The sequence below is a fragment of the Lytechinus pictus genome, chromosome 11 (genome assembly GCF_037042905.1).
Source record: "Lytechinus pictus isolate F3 Inbred chromosome 11, Lp3.0, whole genome shotgun sequence".
NCBI classification, from domain to species: domain Eukaryota; kingdom Metazoa; phylum Echinodermata; class Echinoidea; order Temnopleuroida; family Toxopneustidae; genus Lytechinus; species Lytechinus pictus.
This window is the reverse complement of record NC_087255.1, coordinates 3,302,605-3,323,167: the sequence shown is the minus strand read 5'-3', so window position 1 is coordinate 3,323,167 and position 20,563 is coordinate 3,302,605. Positions and strand designations below refer to the sequence as shown.

The 20,563-nt window shown below is 35.9% G+C and overlaps 1 protein-coding gene across 1 annotated transcript in view; it reads right to left on the bottom strand.

Moving 5' to 3' along the window:
* LOC129271098 (protein KRI1 homolog) overlaps positions 1-20,563 on the bottom strand; it is a 101,991-nt gene that overhangs the window by 23,858 nt on the left and 57,570 nt on the right. The window contains exons 11-13 of the mRNA XM_054908458.2: positions 18,856-18,934; positions 10,424-10,548; positions 3,624-3,774 (exon numbers count right to left, since the gene is read on the bottom strand). Of these exons, the coding sequence (XP_054764433.2) occupies positions 3,624-3,774; positions 10,424-10,548; positions 18,856-18,934 (355 nt within the window). The remainder of the gene's footprint in view (positions 1-3,623; positions 3,775-10,423; positions 10,549-18,855; positions 18,935-20,563) is intronic.

Sequence of the window (20,563 nt, the reverse complement as noted above, 5' to 3'; positions counted from 1 at the left end):
ATCTGCAATACCCGGGTACGCAGTTACGAAATTACGCAACATTATGTAAGTGCATGTCAGACCAAAAATTGCTCAGAAACATGAATTCATGTACAAATCCAATGCAAATCGTGTATTTAGCCAAAATTCATTAATGTATCATTATTTATATTTTTACTGATTAAACTCAATTAATTTTATCTTGTTTATGATCACAATTATTAAGTCAGCAACAATTTCCACCAAAAAACCAATAAAATACAAAGGAAAAAAATTACAATACCAAATTTTTTTAAGAGTAGGCCTACATTTGATTGGGATCCTACAAAGAGTCTGTGAATAAAAAAGTAGCAGTTTTGAGGCAGTATGATAGTAGATTAGAGCAAATGTTTTATGAATAAATTAGCATAATTAATTCATTAAATGAAATATCTTATTATTTCAAAGAAATCAACCATTCAGCCTTGTAGATTATATCGCACACCACACTATGCAAATATTCGCGGTGCTCGCGCAATTGAAGGCCAATATTTCAGGGGGGAGGCAGAATCCCTCCCCGGATGTGAGATGGGACCTAATTAAATCTGTTGGATTTTTAATACATTTCTTATAGTTTATTTGTTTTATACATAATTTCCTAAGATCCCTAGTCAGCCATGGTTTCTTATTCCTTTTCTTAATAGAATAGGTTGTTATGGGAAAGCAGTCATTTTAAAGACGTAAAAATAGACCTAAAAAATGGTTGTACTTTTTTCAACGTTGTTACTTGAACATCAAATTGAAAGTTAGACAAAGAGGTTATGTACATGTAACAGTTAGTCATAAAAGCAACTCCTAGTGTATTGAATATCAGCAGATTTTGTTGAAGTGGTTTACAGTACATCATGTGTGAAGTCCTGGAGGGACTGAAATAAGAAAAGAGGATAGAAATGAAGATGAAATGGAAAGGCGAGAACGTGCAGGAGACGGAAAGCCAACCTGCCAGAAACGTCCAGTCTACTCTCCTGCTTCTGCTACCACTGTATTCGCTGATTCAAGCCAGCCTTCTCTCACCTACTCAAGCTTTTTACTCAAGCCTCCCTACTACTCAGCTTTCCACTCCTGGTTTACAGTCCTTTTGAGGACTACACTCATTTCGAATTGAATACTCTAGTTTCAAACCTCCACTTTCTCGCCTTTCCAATTCACCTCCAACTCTTATCCAATTTTCTTATCTCAGTCCCTCCAGGACTTTACACAATGATGTACTGTAAACCACTTCTGCAATTGTTAATACCACCAAACATTATCGGTAGATTTATAGGAAATTGAAGGTAGCAAAAAGAAATACCAGAAGATGATCACTTACATCTGCCACTAAAATTCCAGAATTTATGAAATCAATAGAATTTGTGAAAATAGTATCTAGCAGGGTAGCAGAGGGATTAGTGATTCTGGTGGGTTTGAAAGAGTTGCATGTAAAGAAAACGCATTAAATTCATAAATCTTCAATACTGTTGGAGTAATTATTAATCAAATTTAAATTAAAATCTCCCATTATAAAAGAAGAGTTAGAACTATCATTCAATTTGTTTAAAACATGAGATAATTTGACTTGAAACTCCTCTATTGATTGTCATGGAGGATGGTATGTTACACCAATAATCTTGTTTACATAATACTTCTACAAATACATGTAGAGTTTCTACTGATTTTTTTACATTTATATGTCAGATTATTTCACACCTTGAATCATAAAGACTTATGAATATATCAGTCACTTCCACCTCCTCGTTAATAATTCCATGGATTATTTATGAATTCATAATCAGGAATATTGTAAAGATTAGTTAGTGAAGAATTGGTAAGCCATGATTAGGTGAGGACAATGATTTTGAATTTATTAGATTTTTTGGGAAACTCCTGCAGTTGAAATGAATGATTGAGAAACAACTGGATAAAGAATCTGCATCAAATTGTTTATAAAAACTTGTATACAGAATAGTACATGTAGGTGTGTTCAGAAATGTCTGAACTATTCTCTCTATGAGAGACTGAAATAAATACATGTAATTGTTTTCCACAGTAAGAACTATTGGAATTGTCATTATTATTTAGAAGAGGTTTCTCATAACATGGTCAAAAATTTTATTGAAAGGAAATACATTACTGTGCAATTGATACAGTGTCAAAGCAAGGAGGTTTCAAATGACATGGAGTAATAGCAAATAAAATCTCTTTGAACAAGGTTAAAAGCCGCCAGCAGAAAGTATGTCAGGCATGCACTTTGCTCAACATCTCTTGCAATTGTGTAGACAAATGATTCCCGCATGACACCGCAGCTATACATGTAGGTCATACATAAAGGGAAATATGCTTTTGTGATGATAATTACTTTTTCGCTGCATCTTGGTCTGGTTATATGCGTAGTACATAATTCGGAGGCATGCGTAAATAAACTATGCAATATGTCTTGAAATATGACTCAAATTTGCTCGTCTGGGCATGTGCGGGCACTAATCTGGCATATACAGTAATGAACAACAATATTCCACTGACCACATTTGAAATTTTCATTCGCCGCAAACGATCGGAAAAGTGTTAAAAACTAGTTTCAATAAAGGTCAAATTCTTTCTTTTTTCACTAAAGGTTGATTAATATAATCTGGGCAAATACATGTACATGTATCTCGTCGTAATAGTGCTTGGTTATTGATGTTTTGTCATGCATTCAAATTTCAGTTTGTTTATTAATATGAAAGATGGAAAATTGATACAAATGGATATTCGTAAAATTTCACCCCTCAGATTTCTTCACTGAAACTGGTGGCTTCAAAGGCGGACATCAAAAGGTCTTTATTGCCGTTCTTTCTTTTGTGCTTTAGAAATGAACAGCTGCTTCAATAAATTTGTTGCCTGTTGGAACTCCAGTCATAGAATCTTCTTGGTCAAAGCAAAAGTCATGTTTGTAACACTCATCCACCTCTGTGACCATAAACCTTTGACCTCCATACCCCTAAAACTACTCAATTCATTGTTACTCCCATATGCATACATGAGTCAATCTGTCAAACGTTTTGAGTTATGGCAAGAACAAGAGTGTCGCTAAGGCGAGCACATAATACGCCCGTCTGTAACACGGAAAATTGAGCTATTGGTCAAGCAAGTAAAGTGGAAGATGGCGACTTCACCTTTGACCTTCTGACCTCAAAATCAATAGAATTGCTATGATCTATGCTAGTATCATACACACAAAATTACATGAGCCTAGGTTAAGTTCAACTAAAGTTATCGCATAAACAAGGACTTCAGAAGGATAAGATGAAAACATGTCACTGTGACCTTGACCTTTGACCTTTTGACCTCAAAACCAATAGGCTTCCTTGGATTCATGCTAGTATTATACATACCAAATTATATGAGCCTAGGTTAAGTTAAACTGAAGTTATCGCGTTTACAAGGAAAAGTTAACGGACGGACGGAAAGACAGATGGACGGACACCGTGATACCATAATACGTCCTGTCAAGACGGGCGTATAAAAACAAGATAGATGGATGGACAAAGAGATAGAAGGACCCCAGCAAGATCTACAATGTATGGTGGGCGGACGCATAAAAATCTCATCTCACATAAGCATTTAGATGACAGAGGATCAAATCTAACCTGGATTGAATAGAGGTTTTTTCTTGACCAGCGACTTGGCAAACATGGACATCTTCTTTCTTTTCTTCCGACTAGCCCCGAGCATCTCACTGGCTAGATTCCATCTGGACTGCTCTGGTATCTGGCTAGGATCTATGTAATCTGCATCCATCTGTAAAATAACAAATACAAGTTACATAAAAAGATAAATGAAAGTTGTGAGGACAGATAAAATTTAATCATTGTGAACTATTAAATTTGTTTCCCAGGTATTTAGGAAAAAATACAATGAAAAAATTATCCACTGCAAAGGACTGCTCTTCCTAACATGAAATACATGTAAAGCAGACAGGGCCATAGCTAGAGGGGGTATGGGTGTGACACCCCCCCCCCCCCAACATTCATGGCAGTCGGCAAAATCATGTACCAGTTGGCAAAATGGAGGATAGGGGAGAAAAAGAAAGAGGGAAAGAAAGGAAGAGAAAAAAGAAAGGAGAGAGGGGGAGAGAAAGAAAGAAAGAAAGAAAGAAGGAAGGAAGGAAGGAAGGAAGGAAGGAAGGAAGGAAAAATAGGGGTACGAACTTTGAAGAAGGTTACGACTTATAGAGTAAAGACAACCAGTTGGCAAATCCAAGTCCATGTAGCCAGGCTTAGAGCCCTACATGTACTAGTCAGCAAAATACAAAGGACAAAACAGATGGAGCTATAATAACACACAAAGTAAGCCCCCGGTCCTCCCCCAATGTAAACAAGCATGTGAGTTTGCAAATTATACCACAATTATTGACGATTTAACAAACCCATTAGTTTTGTAAAATTAGAGGCAAGACTAGGTAAAGAAATACATGTATGGGGTGGGATGAATTTCCAAGGTTTAAGTTGAATAATCAAAGCCAAAGTATAGTTGGCAAATTATAAAGTGGGCCTATTAAAGTGGCAGAACACTATACGCTCTACCAGTCAGCAAAGTGATGTACAAGTACTGCCCCGTTTCAGATCTGAAAAGAACAGAACACAAGACTTAAACAAGTGGAACGCCTCTGGCAGTCTCGCCTGCATTACGCAATTTAATATAGCAGCAGTGCTAACTTTGAAAACTACTATAAAATAATCATTCACAAAAACATCATTCATATAATGACACAATACCTCGTTCATTGACCACAAATGACATTTGAACGGAGACTTAAGACTGTCAACTACACCCGTGTCCACATTTCATTCACTCTATCCATAAACTTTCAAAGTTATGATGGCACTTCAACAATTACCCCAACATGGCCTAAGTTTATTGACCTTAACTGACCTTTGACTTGGTTTTGTGACCTGAAACTCACAGGGGATGTTCAGTGATGCTTGATTACTCTTATATCCCAAGTTTTATGAACTAGATCCATAAACTTTCAGAGTTAGGATGGTAATTCAACAAATACCCCCAACACGGCCAAAGTTCATTGACCTTTAATGACCTTTGACCATGGTCATGTGACCTGAAACTCGTACAGGATGTTCAGTGATACTTGGTTACTCTTATGTCCAAGTTTTATGAACTAGATCCATCAACTTTTAGAGTTAGGATGGTAATTTAACATATGGGCATTTTCACCACAGATGGACACAGAGGCAAAAAAATCAAGTTGATATTCATGTAAAATGCTTTATGTTTTTTAATAAAACAAGACCTGAAGTTTCTGAGACAAATTTTTTTTCCGACTCTGGCAGCCATTTTTTATTTCAAAATGGCTGCCAAAGTATGGATACAAATTAGTGTTGAAAATAGTATATTGATACATATTTTGTTTTGACAGATTTTTAAAGAACAGGTTTGATCATGATGGTTTCGCCTGTGATTTAGCTTGCTATTATAACACTTTTTAAAATCCCACAGAAAGAAACACCAGTAATTCATTCATCTGATAAAAAAACATTGATGAAGTATGTGATATGGTATGTAATGTCAGTTACCGAAAACATGAACTTTTTTTCTCATTTCCTGGAAAAGAGGATATATTATATGAAACTTGGTAGATTTCCTCTCTAGGTAACACCCCTCCCTTCTATACCAAAATTAAAGATTACCAATTAACAATGAAGCCATAGGGTACCATTAAATATATGTAATGTCAGTTACCAAGTGGAAAATGTAATGTCAGTTACCGAGATGTAATGTCAGTTACCATGATAAAACGTTGGTTACCAATATTGAAATGCAAATATGTGGTCAATTTTATGGTGAAGAAATATTGTATACTTGTTATTTAAGTCAAGTCACACCAGAAGGAGCTTGCTATTGACTTTTAAAAGGTATAGTTCACAAGGAATACTATATGAAATTATGAAGGAAGTTGCATTCCCATCGTGCAAAAAAAAATTACTATGAAATTGTTTTGTACATGCACTTACCAAGTAAATAATTGTTTGTATCAGACAATTTTTTGTTTGGTTTTCGGGGGGGGGGGGTAGGGGGTACTTTTCCCAACCTATTGCCTAAATCTGCAACATTTTTAAAGCTTAACATTGTGATGAAGGGGATTTTCAGGGTCCCTTTTTTAGTTTTTAGGATTCTTTTGAGCATTGCCTCGCTAAAAGTAAATTTCTGGTTTTTATACCTGTTAGTAGTGTGGATGTGTGATACAATTTTGTTTTTGGTTTACAAGTATAGATGAAAAGTGAAATTTGACAGTTCTGATCAATGTTGCATGGATCTACTAAAACTGGTGTTTTTTTTCTAATTTACAAATAGTTTATTTTTTGTTGACAGCTTATAAAAGAAATTAGCAAAGAAAATGATTAAACAAATTATGAAGAGAATTGAAATCCGACAGATATGAACAAGCATTGCTTGCACTGACCAGAATAGAAATCAATAAAACTACATGGCTGCATGAGATTCGGGGGAGGGGTACATGTAGCCTAGGGAAGGAAACCCTTATTCATTTTTGCCTTTTTTGAGGGGAGGGGGAGGTTGGAGAAGGAAAAGGTTTAAAAAGTCAATATAAAACTGATGAATATATTATGGGTGTATAGTCAGAAAAATCCATGCGTACAGTCAATGCAATATCAAATTACTATAGGAAAACATGTAGCTGCTATGACCCACCCCCCCCCCCCCGAGTAAGTAAAACATACATTTCTTATCTTTTGATAATTAAAAATGTGAAGTATTATGAAACTTTTATGATTTTAAAAAGCCTTACATACAGTATAAGTACCAAGAAAATTATGCCTTTGAAAATCATATAGCACTGGTAAATGTTAATTTGTATTGTCAGTTACCGACAAGTAATGATAAAAATGTTCAAATCAAAGTAAGGAATTGAGAAAAAGAAAAAGTTTTTCATTGAAATGTTCCTAAAAACTTGGGTATACTTCCACATCAAGCTCACTTTCATGTGAAGCCCTGCACAGAAGATACAATGCAATGATTCCACACATTTGACTTCCATGTGTTATCTCTATGGCAAATTAAGTGTAATGTCAGTTACCGTAATGTCAGTTACCAGCATGGTTGTGGAAAAATTATCATAGTCCCCAAAAGACAAAAACGAACTTTTTAATATTTTGACACATCTTAACCTAGTAACGGAGGTATATTTACATATTCAAATTATTAGGCCTACTCTATCTACTCAGTGACATGAGATATTTCAATTTTAATGAACACCCTGAAATTGCATGTCCTTTTGCGTAATGTCAGTTACCGACACATTTTTGCTTGCTGATGCGTAAAAAAATGTGGTTACATACATGTAGGAAAACTTAGTATCAGAGTATACAGCAAGGTTCACTTTATTAACTCTATCAAAAGCAAACTCCCATCATTTGTTGTTTTAGAGATACACACAATGAAAGGTGTGAAAACATTGTGCCGTGTAATGTCAGTTACCGTGAAAATGCCAATATACATGTACCCCAAACACGGCCAAAGTTCATTGACCTTAAATGACCATTGACCATGGTCATGTGACCTGAAACTCGCACAGGATATTCAGTGGTACTTGATTAACCTAATGTCCAAGTTTCATGAACTAAATCCATAAATTTTCAAAGTTATGATGGTAATTCAACAAATACCCCCAACTTGGCCAAAGTTCATTGACCCTAAATGACCTTTGACCTTGGTCATGTGACCTGAAACTCAGGCAGGATGTTCGCTAATACATGATTAACCTTATGTCCAAGTTTCATGGACTAGATCCATAAATTTTCAAAGTTACTATAGTAATTCAACAAATACCCCCAACTTGACCAACGTTCATTGACCCTAAATGACCTTTGACCTTGGTCACGTGACCTGAAACTCGAGCAGGATGTTAACTATTACTTGATTAACCTTATGCCCAAGTTTCATGAACTAGGTCCATATACTTTTTAAGTTATGATGTCATTTCAAAAACTTAACCTTTGGTTAAGATTTTGAAAATAATTTTCTCAACATGGTCTAAGTTCATTGACCCTAAATGACCTTTGACCTTGGTCATGTGACCTGAAACTCAGGCAGGATGTTCAGTAATACTTGATTACCCTTATGTCTAAGTTTCATAAACTAGGTCCATATACTTCCTAAGTTATGATGTCATTTCAAAAACTTAACCTTAGGTTAAGATTTGATGTTGCCGCCGCCGCCGTCGGAAAAGTGGCGCCTAGTCTCGCTCTGCTATGCAGGCGAGACAAAAACTGGTAACTCTGCAGTTGGCAAATTCATGAAGACAAGTCTACAACTTGTCTACAAGTTTGCAGTTGGCAAAAAACACAAAAATGTTCTAAGTTATAAAATTTTTACTAAATTCTGTCGCCGAAGATTTTTTTTTTTTAATTCATGGTGTCAGAATGTGCTTGGGGTGGGGATGGGTGGGAGTGGGGGCAGGTTGGGGTTGGGGTTGCAGTCAATCAAGTCAATTTCATTGGTGCAATCAATTCCAGGCTTCAAACATGCAGTTTGAAAGCTGTCTAATCCCTTTTATCCCAAGAACTGTCAAATCCACTTTACAAAATCATGCATGTTAAAATCATGTTTAAACATGTTTAAACGTGCTTTTCCAATCATCAAAAAGTCTGGTACTACATAAAAACGACTTCTGTCAAATGCCAGTACATGTGCTTAATTAGCTAGCCTACATGCTGCTAATTATCTGCCCTGATTCATTACTGTTAATATTGTTTGATTGTGATCCTGGAAATTGAAACAGATTTGAACATTGTCAACAATGGATCAACCTGAGCAACCTCAGAAACGGAAGCGGATCAAACTTCAATGTAAAGTTTGTGGAGCCATATTTTCCGACGACTATAGAAACAAACATAATCGCTTACAGCACCCTAAAATGGTGGAAAACAAGTAAACATTGGATATCAAGTAGCAAATGCACAAAAAATCAATTTGAAGCTGTTAAAAGGATATCTACTCGTACCAGTGCCAGTGAACGTTTCATCTTCATCATGTTCTACTGCAAGCTCAAGAATTAGCAAAAGTTCAGCCTCAACATCTTGTCAAGGTAGCCTAGACATAGGTAAATACATTGTTGTTGTTATTCTTAACTACATGTAGACTGCATATCATGTTGTTGACTTTTGTAAACTCTTTCCAAAAGAAGAAGATCATGAGGCATTGAAAGTGGAACTAGAATGCTTCCATGACATGGCAGTGGCAAGAGATCTGCAAAGTGTTGCTGACGCAGCCACTTCGGCATTTGACAAGAAGTCTATTCTTCCTCTCACTTGGAATGCTTACAAGCTTCTCATGACAGCACCAATAAGTGTTGCAAAGGATGAACGCACCTTCAGCCATATGAAGTTTATCAAGAACTTTTATAGATCAACCATGGGAGACCGGCGACTGGACAACCTGCTACTCCTGAACTGTGAAAAGGACCTTACAGATACTGCCGACTTAAATCGCTTGCTAACAACTTGGTCATCAAAACCAAGACGTTAAATATGATATAGAATAACATACAAGATAAAGGTAACTTCAATAATTTCTGTAACATTTTTAATGGCTGAAAGAGATACATGTTAGCAGTAGCACTCTTGAAATTTTAGTTGAGACATCTTGCACAGAAGGTCAATTAAAAATTAACAAATCTTTGATTTTGATATTATTAATGCATCTAGGGTATATCATTATACTACAAGTTAGCAACTACGGCACACTAGCCTTTCTATTTTGATCCAAAATGTTTATTTTTACAGTGCAAATATCTTTGTATATCTTTGTATAATTTACCTTAAAGTATTCACCAAATGCCACTAATTCAATTCTAAAAATTCAAAATCTTTTAGCATGTGATTATTGTAGGGGGGCACATCCCCCATCAGACTCCCCCTGTGCTCACGTTGGCGCTGTCACGCCAAATTTAGTTGGCAAATTTAGCTGGTACACCCCCCCCCCCAACAAAATGCTTCTGGCTACGGCCCTGAAAGCAGATATCAGCAGAAACTCTTTGCTGATGATTTTGGATGTACAAAGTTGCTACCAGACTATCCCAGACATGCTTTATCTGTGTGCAGTGCATGTGACCTTAAAAAAAATTTACATTTGCTATTTGGTGATTCTGTTTCGGTGAGCACATCAACTTTCTAGCCAGAAACACTAGCTTTCTATAAATGAAGACCTATCAAATGGCATCTCCATTATTATACAAAAATACAAGGCATTGGACTGCATGGCTGGAGGATTGCAAACATCAACACATGACTGCAATGCACATTTATTAATGGAACCTCTTTCATATGTACATGTGTTCATATATACCACAGATAAAGATACGTTGCAATAGCAGCAGAATTCAAGTTAAAACATTCTCCTGTCAATCACTTACATTAAAATCTGGATCATCATAGTGTAGTTGAGTATCTTCCTCATACTGCTCATCATCATATTCCTGATACCCATTGTAGGCCTCATCTGTGTCTTGGTTAGCTGGTGTCCAGTCATCCCAATTCTCTGTTGAATATAATTAATGAGAATAAGTGGAACGCCTATGGTAGTAAAATTTCCATTGCACAATTAAATATTGAAGCAGTGCTAACTTTGAAAACAACTAAATGTATTAAGAGGGAAAACATCCGATCTATTTGATAAGTTTCTTGACCTAAATGACCTTTGTTGTTAGTCTTAAGACATTGCATTTCTTCATTTTCTGATACTTGACATCCATAATAGATGAGTTTTAAGCAATAAATACTTATACTTTCAAAGTTATCATAAAAATTGAAAATCTTAACCTTGTTTTTTTTAACCCCCACCAATTAACTAAAAACGCCTGTCAATATTAATAGCGTTTAAACATTTTTCAAAATAAACATATAATGACTCTGGCCTAATTTTTTCATATTTTCGCAGAGGGGAGGGTTGTTAAAAAAAAAATCTGACCGACCAACCCCATTTAAAAAAAATGCCCACTGTAGAACAACCAAACAATTCTTTTTTTGCCAATGGTAAATAACAAGTTAATCATATTCATACCAGTTCAAAATGCAATGGTAACGTAAGCTACATGTACATAGTATTTGGACACAAACACTAATTCGTAAGATTTCACTGAAATATTTGTTAGTTTCAAAGATTTTTGCCCTTTTTTACATAATCATAACATGATCGCCTTGTGCAAAAATTGAATCAATATAACAGATTTTTTACCACCAAATAATTATTTGCACAAAAATGCTACTATGGCAAAAGGCCATTTTCATTACTATTTATTTTGATGATTGTGTGAACCAAACAAAAATGGCCGGCCGACGTTTGATCTAACTTTCATTTTTTTTCGATGCACCGATTTTGCAAAATCTGCACCGGCGCTCGATGACATCGATCGAACACCAATTTTAAAATCAATTCAACTCAGGCTTAGTTGAAATGATATCCTATTTTCGCGATTTTTTCCCATGTAGCTGTATATTTTTTTTCATTCTGTTATCGAAATAGGTTTATAAAGGAAATAGTGACAGAGGTTTTAGTACATGACAATTACAAAAAAGCTGAAAAACTTAATCGAATTAGACCAAACAAGCTCGGCTTCTGTAGAAGCCCGTCTAGCTAAGTTAACGACTCGCTGGTCTTCTGTGGAAACCCATCGCACCAAAAGGGTTAAATATTGTTTACGAAGTCGGGAAAATTACTATAAATTGACGAATTCAAGGTCTAGCAGGTACCACAAAAGGGCAAATTCTAGGGGGGGTGGAGTAACTATGAATGGAATAATGATCAGACAATTCTAACCTAATTTTCGTAGTACATACCCTCTCTGTATTTAAAGCTCAGAATATGAAATAAATCCGCCGACCCCATCTTCTGACTTTTTTCAAATCTGCCAGATTGTATCAGACAGTAGCTCTTAAGTCCTACACAGCTTCTTCAATGTTATTGATTGGGCAATGATGTTTGGTATATAAAATCTCTGTTCTATGTTAACATTTTCTCATGATTAACGAAACAATTCAGTTTCAATTTTTTCTAAGGGCCCCCTCACACCTAACCGAATTGCCTAAAATATGCCTTGCGATGGCTGGCGAAAGGCATTTTTTTAATCGTTTTCAATGGTACATGTAACTGATAGTAAATCATATTTACCCTTTGCATCTGGGTTTGTACACCTTCTGAACTAACAGCTGCGATTATTCTGATTTGCGTGGAAATTTTGAACATGTTTAAAATTTCCAGACAAACAAAAAAATTGTTGGTCATCTGTTTGAATTCGCATCTCTTATTTAGTCTGCGGTAATTGTTCGTTTATGGTTCGTGTGTTATTGTTGCGCATAGTCCCTCATTGCCAAAGTGGACCGATCTCGAAAGAACCCTTAACTAACATGACTAAGCAACACAATGACACAAACGTACATGTACAAGGACGCCCGATCTATTCCCTCGTCTTCGTTTCTAATCGCATGCCATATTAAATCATTGCTCACAGTTCGTTCATCTTATTGGGTAATATCTATATATCTACATTTCACTCATGGAAGCGCGATAGCTCAGTCGGTAGAGCGGGGGTTTTGGATTCCGGTGACCCGGTTTCGATTCCCAAGTGGTGCGCTAATGCCCTTTGGTAAGGCATTTATCCTCATTACCAGGTCCCTCGGAGGGGACCTAAAGCCATTGGTCCCCTGGTTGCTTGATCACAGGCATTCGTGCTTTCTTAGCAGTCAGGTAAAAAACCTCGATATATATATATATATACATGTACATGTATATATATATGTCAGAGTGATGTCACCTTTGGCAGCAATTTACTCAAAGAGGTGAACCGAAAAATTGATATCCTTCACAGGTCATACATGTATTTATCCTTCGCTTACCCTTCGTTGATAAAATTTGAAAGTAGTTACTGATCGCATGATTTGACGGAAATTTTATATGAATTTGCGTGCATTTCCCCATTCGTCATCCTTCCTCCACCTACATTCGGTCAGGTGTGAGGGGGCTTTAAAAGCTCAGAGACTTGATTACACTCAAATGTGAATGCAAAATATCATGTCCGGCCACAAATTTTCATTGGCCTAAAACTCATTCTTTCTGTTTATATGAAATATAAATGATACTTAAGGACAACTCATACTCTCAACAAAAAGAACCAACTGAAACTGATGGACGAAATAGTGTTAATTTGGCAGCATCAGACATTAAATTCCATTTTTGAGGCTGACACCATAAATGATTACTCTGGTCCACGTTTGAATATTTTTCCAACCAAAGGAAACAGAGAATGAATCCGGTTAAGCTAGTGGAGGTACATGTAGGACCTATTGATATGTAACTTACAACAATGATAGTTATTCTCTAACTCATTTATTTTTTTTTTGGCTTCTAAATGGAAAAAGTCAAAAGTGAACTCGTGAACAGGACCCCACAATAACAATCCTTACACTCAAACCATTACATTCATCAAGCAAGAAATTTGATTGGCCAGATTGTTTTAACATATTTTCAATGAATTTCAGCCAAGAAGAGTTAAACTCTGAAAGCTCGTCTTTATGCAACCTAAACATAAATTTCAATAGCACACTTAATTATTTGTTCTCAAGATTGTCCTTTTAAAATTCTCAACCAGAAGCCAATTATTCTACATTTAACATGATTCAGAATCCTGTCTCATACAATGTGCATGGCGTAAAATACATGTATGCATAAATCATGATGCACACAAAGCGACTGATCACTCTGGGCCTGACCAAATTTTGACGGCAGTGTGAAAGCACGTTCAATCAGTCGCTACGACCGTACCTTGATGTGAAAGCAGTATGAGACACAGAGGTTGCTTTTTGGTGTCATTTTTATCGAAATATTGAGTAATATACACAACAAAAAAAGTAAGTCCCCCAAAATCAAAATGCTGTAACTTTTCAACGAAATAATTTTGAGATATATTTTGTAGGTGGTTTTTTACACTCATTAAGCGACTCCTGGGGAAAAAAATGAGATCGATCGGTTGAGTCATGCATGAGTAATCAAAGATTGAATTAAAATGACAATTTTTGAAAGTCACAAGAGCTGTTTTACACATTGTGTACAGGTTCATGTAAATACAAAGTTGGACGAAGGTTGTTTTTGGGTGAATTTCATGGTGCTAATGATGTTTTACTATCCATCATTTAGCCACGCCAAACAAAATTTTGATAACGTATGTTCATGGTTGAGCTCAATTTTTTGGTGAGGTATCATCATCATACAAATTTATGGTAGTATCCTCTATAACTTAAAAAAAGCATATTAAAATTGGAAAACATTAGTGGCTCCCCTTCTCAAATTTCTTGGCCCCCCTCCATATTTTCAAATTCTGGATCCACCACTGATTTGTCCATACATACAACTGATCCTGAGAAATTGTTAGGAAGAGTATTAATTCCTACATTGTAAGTTTTCAAGTGTGCTATCTCAACCCGGGGGGGTCACTTACATTGACGAGTGGATACCATGCGCGACCAAAAAAACATAATAAGGGTGTCAAAAACACAAAAATAATTTAAAAAGGGTATCTATTTCGCTAGGAAAGTTACGTATTTAGGGTCAAATTTGCGGGGATGATAAAACAAAACTAAAATGTTTTATAAAGGAAGGCTTTTTGCCCCAACACTACGTGTTTAGGGTCCGATTTGCACGATCGAGGTGTGGAAGGTGGGGCCATACTAAACCAAATGATTTGTAAAGGTAAAACCAGCGACCGAAGGACCCGTGACATAACAATAAAATATTCCTGTACTTGTTTAGGGGTTTATTTCAGGGAATACTTGCCAAGAGTATCGTTTTGTTTCCAATACTTGTTAAGGGTAGGGTTTCACACGTCAATACTTGTTAAGGGGTGCATTTTCAGAATATGGAAAATACCTGTTTAGGGTGCTTTTCGAGACCCCATGGTCGCGCATGGTATCCACTCGTCAATGGAAGTGCCCCCCCCCCCCCCCGGGTATCTCAACCATGAAAGTGCAAAAAGTTCGGAAAAGGTGTGGTGATGAAAATGAGATGATTAAAACAACAGCGATTAAGGATGTTCCACAGTAGCGTTAGGTTTGTGCACATCATGATCTGCGCATGTTTTATGCTACGCGCACTGACGTCACAATGGATGAACAGGTGATTAATCAGCTCTAGGTGTCAGCTGATTTTTCACATTATCTGCATTCTAACTGCAGATACAATGCGATGTTTTGAAGCTTATTAGCTGAAAATAATCCATGGATCAATATCCTTAAATAACCTAACAACTTCTGAGTACTACAGTGCGTATAAAAAAAAAACAGGACAGATTTTAAAAGTCTATAAAAATTTTTGTTTCAAATTATGATCTCTATATTTTGGTGTCAATAGGTGCTCTGAGGTCCTATCTTTCAAATGCCATTAAAATAATTTAGTTTTGTTCATGCTTGAGCAAACACGGAATGTTTTTGTCTGGGGTTAAAAAGGAGGCTTGCGCCAAAATGGCATAAAATGATAAATATGATGGTCGGACTTCTTGCTAATCAGCAGACTTCCTCTTAACCTTTTCATTATCTTTGCCATAATTTTCGATTTATCTGGTAAAAATTCATTTCCAAATCTACTTCTTTGCTTGAATATTTCTGTTGTTGTTCCTTTTTAATATGTTCTCTTTTAGCTTTGAATATTCCTTCTTTAGACAAGAACATTTTTTTTTTTAACAAAAGTATTTTTCTTCAAATCCTTTCATTGTGTGCTACAAAGGTTATGGTGCGTTTGAACAGTGGCATACTGATAGGTGGGGGGTGGGGGTGTTCCCCCCCCCCACCAAATAAAAAAAAATCACGACCAATAAAAAAAGTGGAAAAAAAAAAAAAACAGAAAACATAAAAAGCGAAATATGATATCATTTTCTGAATATTATGTCAAAATCACAAAATTTGATATTTTAATAAAAAAGGGGAAATTTTTGCTTGCTCGCTTCACAACTTTTTAATACATTTTACCCGATCTGCCATATCTTGCTCCTTCAAAATTGACTCAATAATAAAAAAATTATGGCAAAGGTAATGAAAAGATTAAGATAAAATCTGCTGATCAGTCAAAAGTCTAATCATCAAATTTCTCATTTCTGCCATTTGGCGCAAGCCTCTTTTTGAACCCCCGACAAAAACGCCTCTTGTTCGCTCAAGCATGAACAAAATTTATATTTTTAAATGGCATTTGAAAGATAAAATCTAAGAGCATCTATTAACATCAAAATATAGATATATTTTGAAAAAAAAAATTTAATAGACTTTTCAAAACTGTCCCCTTTTTTTTATACGCACTGTATACTCTGAAGTACTGCAAAGTATGATGAATATGACAGAGTTCAAATTAATGGTAGAGTGGTTTGGAATTTTTGCTCACATAGACACAATACATTTGGTGCATTGGTGGTGTGTTAAATAGCACACTTGCTCCAATATAAGTGCTGATAATTTGAAAACAAGCACAGGAACCCCTATTTTTTAATGTTTACATCGCTCAAGTAAAACTTCCTCTACAAGCTTGCAAAGTTTGGTGAAAATGACATGGATAAAGTACATTACAGCATTAATTGTACTTTCCAGATTTGTTATAGAAATTTCAACTTTTTGAGATTATGTTTTTGTCATCTTTCACACAATTTGATAGAATAGCAATATGAATGAATTCTCCATCTTCAGTATACATGAACATTTCTGGACTATACTGTGACATTTGATGAAATCTACATGGACTTTTACTTAGAAATAGCAGTTTAACATCACCATAGTAATTTCATGGGGTCTAAAAATGTCAAATTCTTTTGATTGAATGCACAATTCTTGAGAACTTCCAATTGAGTGAACTTCAAAGCTCAATAGCAGAAAAATCAAGCACATGAACCCATTATTTTCCACATATTTGCTGTTCTTGATGAATTCATCTAAAAATGATAACAAAAAAGAAATTAGTTCCGACATTATTGGTCACTTACACACTCACCGCAGAGTTACACACACATCGCTGCCATTCTTGTACATTGCAAAGTATGTTACAACACAGTATACAAGATCTAAATCCCGGGACAAGATCAACAATAACGCTACCATGTACCCGGCGTAGGATTTATTCTTCATATTTATTTGTTGATATAGCATGCTACATGTACACTTGATGAATATGGTGGAAAGTTGGAAACAGAAATTAAAAGTTGAACAAGTGGAACGCCTCTGGCAGTCTCACCTGCATTACGCGATTTAATATAGCAGCAGTGCTAACTTTGAAAACTACTATAAAATAATCATTCACAAAAACACCATTCATATAATGACATAATACCACCTTCAATGACCATAAATGACATTTTAACGGTGACTTAAGACTTGTCAACTACACCCATGTCCACATTTCATTCACTCTATCCATAAACTTTCAAAGATATGATGGCAATTCAACAATTATCCCAACATGGCCTACTTTTATTGACCTTAACTGACCTTTGACCTTGGTTTTGTGACAAGAAACTCACAGGGGATGTTCAGTGATACTTGATTACTCTTACATGTATATCCCAAGTTTTATGAAATAGATCCATAAAATTTCAGAGTTAGGATGGTAATTTAACAAATACCCCCAACACCGCCAAAGGTGATTGACCTTAAATGACCATTGACCAAGGTCATGTGACCTGAAACTTGCACAGGATATTCAGTGGTACTTGATTAACCTAATGTCCAAGTTTAATGAACTAGATCCATATACTTTCTAAGTTATGATGTCATTTCAAAAACTTAACCTTAGGTTAAGATTTTGAAAATAATAAATAAGGAGAGCGATTTATTGAGCTCCACGAAATTATAAACGTGAAGGTCTGATATTTAATGAGCTGTGACCTTTGACCTGCGGACTCCAAATTCGAACTTAGCCTGTATTTTAGTGTCATCTACCTACACATCAAAAAATTTGTTTAATCCAGTGAATATTTTTCGAGTTATTGTGCGGAAACCAAGTGGGGGACGGACGGACAGACAAAGGCAACGCTTAATGCCCCCTCCAGACTTCGTCTGCGGGGGCATAAAAATTGGCATCATATTATGGTTGTTGGTATACAATACAGCATCTAATAAATAACTACAAAAATTGAGGCATTAAATAATACATATAATACATATACAAAATTACACAACAACAATATGTAATACTACTAACCCAAAACAAACTTAAAGTACGCTGCAAGAGCAGCTGTGCTGAACTTACCTGGTGTCAGGGGAATGCCCCAAGCACATTGCCTGTCCAATCATCCATTGGGCTCTGATTCCACATCAAGCAGTCACAAACACCACGCCACATATGTGTAAACAAGCACCACACCACACACTATAACAGACCAACCACCACCATACCAAACACCACTCTACATAAAAACACACCCCATACCACACATCACAAACACATTGCCACAACAAGAAACAAAAAATACCTATATTTTGCAGTGAAACCTTTTTTTTTTTTGCTTGTGAAATTTTTCTGGACCAAAACGGCCTTCATTTTGTAATGAACCCCCCCCCCCTTTAATTTTGCTTGTCAAATTTACTTCAGCACCCCCTGTAATGTTTCAAGGGCTCTGATCATTTTCTAATAAAACATAAATCATTCTGCACAGGTAACTGCTTGGGTATCGTGCACTTGTTGTCTTGAAACATTCCCTCAGCTACATGTATGCCTTGGGCTAGGCGGGCCTTGGGCTGGGCGTCATGGAACTATTCCAAATAAAGGTACCCTGTGTGTGTTATTCTTTCTAATGCCTTCAATAATGTGTATTGTACTTACCTTCTTCAAAGTCCTCCTCATTAGCAAATTGAGGTTTGGCATGCTCTTCTTGAGCTTCATATTCACCACTAAACACTTTCTACAGAAAAAAAAAATAATAAAAAAAGCGAATTGATGATATACATGTAACAGCATGAAACATTTAAGGACGTTCCACAGTTAAAGTGAAATCCATGTCATTTTCACCAAACTTTTCACATAGATACTTTAGAACCTGAATATTCGAAATATGCAAAAAATAACATAGGTCCATGTGCTTGATTTTTTGCTATAGAGCTTCAGAGTTCACCCAACTGGATGTTCTTAAGAATTGCGCATTCGCAATAATTTGGCATTTTTAGACATCGCAAGATCACTACAATGAGTTTAAACCTCTATTACTCAGTCAAACTATATGAAAAGGACATCAAATTTCGCAAGAGAGTTAATAATTGTATCGTTAGAATGGAGAATCTCTTTATAGTGCTATTTTTTTTGCAATTTTAAGTCTAACAGCACTGTCAGTTCTTAAAAATGGCGTAAAAGATAACAAAAACCCAATCTCAAAAATGTGAAATTTCAATAACAAACTACAAAAGTACAATAAATGCTGCACTTTACTCAAAATCCATGTCATTTTCACCAAAATTTGCAAAGTTGTAGAGGAAGGTAGACGTACATGTAAGAGGTGCAAACATTAAAAATAGGGGTTCATGTGCTTGTTTTCAAACTATCAGCATTTTTATTTGAGCAAATGTGTTTTTAAAAACACCAAAAATGCGCCAAATGCTTTGTATCTATGTGAAGAAAAAGTCAAAACCACTCTACCATTTATTCAAACTCGGGGTCATATTCGTGATTCTTGGCAGCACTGCAGAGTAAAGTATTTTGAAATTGTAGAGATATTTTTTAAAATGGTCCATGGAATAATTCCATTTTTTAGCTTCATAAAATAACGCATCGGATCTGCAGTTAGAGTGCAGATGATGAGAAAAATCAGCTCATACCCACAGCTAATTAATCACCTGTTTATCCATTGTGACGTCAGCGCGCAGAGTGTAAAATATGCGCAGATCATAATGCGCACAAACATAACTGTGGAACGTCCTTAAAGGAGAAACATATTGATTATGAACATATGGCCTTATTATATATCAATGGAAAGGTAAAGTAAAGGTAATGATGTGGGGATTATCATTAGGTCATTTGAAAATATCAAAAATAATACATAAGGTGGAAATCGCCAACTAAAAAGCGCTAAAATGCCTCTCCGAAATATGCCTCGCATCGGTCTCTGAATTGACTTGAATTTGATGGTACCAGATTGGCTCTCCCACATCAAGCTCTACTTGCATGTAAAACCTATTGCTAATGCTAGTGAACATGCGATTTCTCCACACTGTCACTGAGTAGTTCGATCATGAAATGCAAGAAAACCCAAAAGTTATATCTAGATTTGGATTTTGAAACAAATGTTGTTGAAGTAGAAGATATTGATGATGAAGATTCTAGCTCTAGTGAACAAGAAAGCGACATGGAAGAAGGAAAATTAGGGAAATTGTGCCGGTGATGGAGAGTGGAACGAACGCAAACCCCTGTCTTATCTCGTCAACTCACATTCATTTGCACCTGCACGGTGCAATCACTATTTTAAATTATTATTTCATTACAAAGTTGTTGAGTGAGTGAAGAGACTCTGTCGCTGACTATTTTTTCATTGTTTGGCATT